The sequence below is a fragment of the Histoplasma capsulatum genome, genomic scaffold (assembly GCF_000149585.1).
Source record: "Histoplasma capsulatum NAm1 scaffold_2 genomic scaffold, whole genome shotgun sequence".
NCBI lineage: Eukaryota > Fungi > Ascomycota > Eurotiomycetes > Onygenales > Ajellomycetaceae > Histoplasma > Histoplasma mississippiense.
Genome location: NW_001813981.1, coordinates 2,494,204 through 2,499,602, shown reverse-complemented (window position 1 = coordinate 2,499,602; position 5,399 = coordinate 2,494,204). Strand labels below are relative to the sequence as shown.

Below are 5,399 nucleotides of genomic sequence, written 5' to 3'. Positions count from 1 at the left end.
TGCTGTAATTGGCTTGACGCCCAGATATCGGTGAACTATAGATATCGAAGCCCAATACTACTCATCAAGATGGAAGATTCACAGACCTTGACAGTGGCTACTACTTGGAAATTCGACAAAGATGCGGTAAGTTCGTAGGATCTATACTCACTTTCGCATAGAACCTGAACTGACCTCTCATCTACTGCAGACTGGCCATATTAGAAAGCTCTTTAAGTTCGTCATGATTATCTCAACAATTTCAGCGCCACTCTCTAACAATACTAATTTGGATCGTGTTTTAAGGGCAACCGCCGCAGCTGGTGTTGGGTTCTGCAAATATGAGCCTGTCAATAATGTGAGCAAACACTTTTCCTCCCAGGGCTTTGAAAAATCAGATGTCTCCCTTGGCTCAACGTAATATTCATTCTATCATATAGGTCTTCATTATCCACAATTGTGACATTATTGGATCTACCTCAGAGATGAGCAATCTGGTGGCCAAGTATATTGAGGACGAGAAGGATAACGACCTGATGGAGGTAAGAACATCAAACCACTATGAGTGGTAGTTATATACGTGCAGCTCTTAGTAATTTCCTCTTATCACAAAGATTCCAAAAATTTCCCGCCTAGGGCCGCCAAATGCGCCTTATGCAATCACGTATGAGGACGATATAGTTCCGGAAGCAAAGGGTCAACTAATCGAATTCTCTCAACTTAGCGAGAGAAGCAAGATTCCGATTACCACAAAGTACTGGAAATCCGGACTTGGGGCCACAGGTGGCTTTGAGAAGTTTCGTTACGCCATCGACGAAGTTTCCAGGATTTCTGGAGCAGACATTGTCTTCGAGGAATCGAATGACAGAATCCGTGTTTCCAGTTTTGTGGATAGTAGCATCGTCGAGGACGCTATGAATAGGATTTCTAATTTGCACTCTTGTCTAGTATGGCCCCTATGTTTACGATTTCCAGAATTGGTATACGCTATGTTGCATGTGTTATTGTTGAAACCTACTCGTTGTCAGGTTCTGGTGGCTCTTTCTTGGTTTCTTTGTTTCAGCTTCCTCCTTTGATTGCATTCCACTTTGGTCTACTATGTCCCCTCCCCACTGCGGTACCAATGCTGACAGACGGTAGTCTCTTTCAATTACGCCTCAAATCTCACACATCTTGAATGTGTCCCCGGAGACGAAATACAGTCTAAAGCTCTCCTCCTATAACGAGTTGAATAGAGAGGCAGTTTGTCGCATTCTCGTCGATCCGGAGAGGAAAGATATCGGTCGACTTTCCAAGATGTTTGTCACTGTGATAGTGACAAGAACTTCGAAAAGTCAAGACCTGATGGTCCCTATCAACCTCAGGAAGCCGCCGCGCCCAACGAAGCTCACCAAAGGGCGGTCCAAACTGTGGGCTGATTTCAGATACCAGGGCCTGGGGGACTCGCTAAATGCTCCTCAGTTTGGAGACAGCGTTCCTGAGGGAGGAAGCTCCGTTCAGCAGAGCCAGTCGAAAATCAACATTGAACGGCCAACTGCTCTGGTAGCAGGCGCCCTTGCTGGCAAGCATCGTTTCCTGACCTGGGAAAAGGCATCATTTGTCGGCAACTGGGCCGCGGAAGTTGAGGCCGGAGCAGTCAGGCCAAACGTCCCGGAGCCCAACGGCATGCCTCCTCCAAACCCTGCTACAGAGCCGGCTCTGCCAATTCTGCCTCCGGGAATCAAAAGACGCAAGGCAATCATCATGGGTACAGAAGATGGTATTTCCGAACCCATCGGGCTCTCGAAGCCTTTGTTGTCCACAGAGACCTCAACAATTGAGCACGGCAAAAGCATAACAAAAGAAGATTATGCATCCCAACGGGCCCCTCGGCTGCCTGCGAATTTTAATTCTTCCACTGAGGACAGTTGTCAGAGAAAGAGTCGGAGACCTAAGCCCATTGAACAAGAACTAACACAGCTCATTGATTTAAATGATACTTCGACGTCATCAGGGCCAAATACACATTCAATATCATACCATCAAGTTCCTCTAGTCCCCATAAAGGCGAGGATTGGTTTGACCACGGAAGAAAATCACTCTGAACAACCAAAAGGGAATAGAAATCGCTGCAGACTGGGGCCCGCAGAGGTACCGCTGGCTGGAAACAATCCTAGAATCCGCGAGGCTGAGTATCGTGTTTTCCATCGGACTATGGGCCAGAAGACTGGAAATAATTCTCGGACGGGAAAGGATCGCAAAAACAAAGTGGAAAGCCAGGATAACATCCTTAATACTTCAGTCGTCCCTTCGATGATCTCAAAAGCATCAACCCCCTGTTCTTCTAATCTTTCTAGTAAATCCTTGCAATTAAGCGAATGGAAGAAGGCCCGACAGGCGGACGAAGATGAAAAACGTGCGGTTACCCTCAACGACTTCCTTCAGCACATTAGTCGAGTTCTAAATGGAGTTCGATGCTTCCCAGGAACAATTTCGCTTGAAATTCAGTTCGGCCTAATACTTGCAAGTCGATCGCTTATCGAAGAGTGTAAGGAGGTAATCTTCGATACCAAGACCTGGAATCGCCACTTTCAACCCAAGAATAACCTCCCAACACCTAGTACAATATTCACCAACATGCTAACAACATCTGGCGCTGACGTCGATTTTGTTCTCGACTTACCTGAAAGCCAGGGAGATTTCTCATGCCGAATGTTTTCCGAGGAAGTTGTGAGTCGTCATGTTTGGTACGAATTCCACTGTACAACTAAGAACGATGAGACTTTTGTGGTTAGTATCGATGAATCTGGGACGGCAGTTGTAAACAGACCAGAATATGTGTTGGGAACGGTTAATGTCCACTGCGCAGCGCAAACCTGGGATATGAGGGGCGTGGTGAAGGGAACAGTTGAATACATTCGAGGAGATGAGGAGATAGACCAGGCAATCCAAAATCTCATCGACCAATTGTATATCGAGCCCGACCTGTCCAGAATCGTAATTTTCACTCGAATCCCTGAAGGAGGTCAATTTCATATCATCAAAGTTCTCACGAAGCGTTCTACTCGCCACCGCTTTCATAGACATGAGACAAGGTCCTTACGCATAAGCACTAAGAGGAAAGCTATCATCCACGACCAAACTCCTGCCATTTTTACTGATCAATGCTGCGAATCTTTTGGTAGTTCCAATGGCCAAGAGATGCCTTTAGGGACCCAAGAACCGCTTCTCCAGATCATCGAAGTCCAAAATCTTCTCTTAGCACATTTTGGTGATGATAACACGGTCGTACGTGCGCGAGCAATATCAGCTGATAATATGGTAGATGACCACAGGTTATGGTATGAGATGTCCGTTATTAACCCAACAATCGAAGAGATCTTGCGCTCCAACAAATATCTTGACTTCGGCGACACGAACATTTCCTGGTCCACTTTCAAGCCCCCAGTGAAGAATGAAAAGCGGTCTGCCAGTGATACAAACACTGCCAAAAAGTCAGAGATTCACCCAGCTGTATTGAACCCCCCGGAACTACCCATAGCAGAGATCAGCTCCAAGGACGTGAGCGAATTGTTCCAAGCTGCGAATAGAATTGTTGAAAAGATCGACGGTGTGGGATGGGCCAATTCTGGCCCCGAGGCCCAAGCAGTACTGAAAATAAATCAAGCTCTTTCAGCGTCCGTGGCTGCACGATCAATGGCTACCGCGGAGGTGCCGGACGGTTATTGGTAAAGTTGAAGCTTTCGCTCGCTTGTGCTCAGAAGAAAATTGTGCCTTCTATTATAGATAAATTCAACTCCTTCGCAGATTTTATTCAGTGCATGAGATAAATTTCATGTTCTAATGGGACCTGTGGTAGCCTGGAAGGAGCAGGGATATTTGCATTTATTGCTATCCTTTTTTATGCTATATATATATGGGTGATACATGTTGTCGGCGCATCAGGAGAAGGGCATAAATCATCAATTGACGTTGTAATTCATTCCGTAGCAACCCTGACATGGTTTAGATACTTGATTAACTTCCCTAGGTGGTACTCTGTTGTGTGAAAACTACCATGCCTGAGAATTTTTCATCTGGGTGTTTTGCTTTCAGTTTAATTACTGCATAAATTCGCTATAACTCGGAAGCTGATGGTGCGAGATCTATCCTTCCCCTTCCCCTTTAATGTATTCTGAGCAAATCCCGGGGTAAGGAGAACATTTTACGAGAGTTCATCCAAGGTTACTAGTCCAAAAGTACGTACGATACAGAAGAAGTTAATGGAACGACGTGATGAACTGGCTATATATATAAATCTAACTCTCCAAAGAAAGAAGGCCTCAAGAGATGTTAAATGGAGCATCGAACTTAGAACAACAAATTATAATGGACTAAGCTCCTTAAGGGACGATTCTCCTCATCCAAAAAGAGTCTCTTGATTCATTCTCTTGCTCCGCTCCTGGCTTTCCTGCCTTTCTTCCCATTTCTTAACTAAAACGAAGTGTCTATGACTCCATTAATCTTCCTCGTCGCCCGCTAGATGCTCCACCCCCCTCAGCCATGCCGCTCTCGCATCCACCGCGGCCTTCCGCACGTCCCGTATAGGGTCATCAAGCGCAAACTTCAGGGAGCGCAACACTACGCTCTTCAAAGGAAGCAATGGCGAAGGTTTCGCGCTAGCAGCTTTGGCTCCCGGTGAAGTCGAATCCGAAACGCCAGGTGTCTGCGCGAGGAGCAAGAGACACTGGAGTGATTGTGCACGGATGCGTGGGGAGTTTGGCATTGAGGTGAAGCTAGCTGCGCCGGTGGTTGTTGTTGGCGTTGCTGCTGATGTTGACACTGTGGTGTTATGTGCGGCTGTCTTCAACAACCGTTTCACCAAATCATCCACATAGCCCACTTCGCTAATTACGCTGACGCCGTTATCGCGAATTATTACAGCTAGTGTCTCCAGGGTTCCGGCTTTTATAGGTTGTGAAAGGGGATCGGTCAAGTCTAGGCTCTGCAGGAGGAGAGGAAGTAAAGTTGGTAGTTCTGGCATCACGAGAGATGAGGGGATAGTGGAGAGGATACCAGACAGAGCTGTGAGATAGGCTTGTTTTATATGGGGTGGAGTTCGGGATGCGTCGGTTGCGCCAGTATTAAGTTCTCGCACGTTTTTGGAGATTAGAGGGATCAGAGTGGAAAAGACGCGTTGTTTGGAAAGAAGCCGGATGACAGCACCGTTTCTGGTTGACAGGACATCATCCGGGCTTAGGAGGAGGGAAAACCCTCGGGCAGAGATTGTGCTCGTTTGAGCGTCTGACGACGAGAGGAGAATTAAGAGTGAGTTGAGTATTTCGGGAGTTGAAGGCGCGAGGCGGAGTATCAATGCTTTGGATAACCAAAATATTGTGCGGATTTTGGCTGGAGAGAAAGGTTCGTTTGGCATGGGTGTTAGTGTGGATTTGGGTGTGGTG

The 5,399-nt window shown here is 46.7% G+C and overlaps 2 protein-coding genes across 2 annotated transcripts; one reads left to right on the top strand and one right to left on the bottom strand.

The window, feature by feature from the left end:
* Positions 1 to 69: 69 nt before the first annotated feature.
* On the top strand, positions 70 to 3,690 carry HCAG_02820 (predicted protein; the record flags this gene model as incomplete). Its single annotated transcript, XM_001542599.1, has 6 exons — positions 70 to 126; positions 191 to 216; positions 286 to 337; positions 420 to 521; positions 594 to 926; positions 1,120 to 3,690. 6 exons carry the CDS (start codon positions 70 to 72, stop codon positions 3,688 to 3,690), a joined length of 3,141 nt encoding a protein of 1,046 aa, XP_001542649.1.
* A 766-nt stretch (positions 3,691 to 4,456) lies between these two features.
* On the bottom strand, positions 4,457 to 4,981 carry HCAG_02819 (conserved hypothetical protein; the record flags this gene model as incomplete). Its single annotated transcript, XM_001542598.1, has 1 exon — positions 4,457 to 4,981. The coding sequence occupies one exon, from the start codon at positions 4,979 to 4,981 to the stop codon at positions 4,457 to 4,459; it is 525 nt and encodes a 174-aa protein (XP_001542648.1).
* Between the last annotated feature and the right edge of the window lie 418 nt (positions 4,982 to 5,399).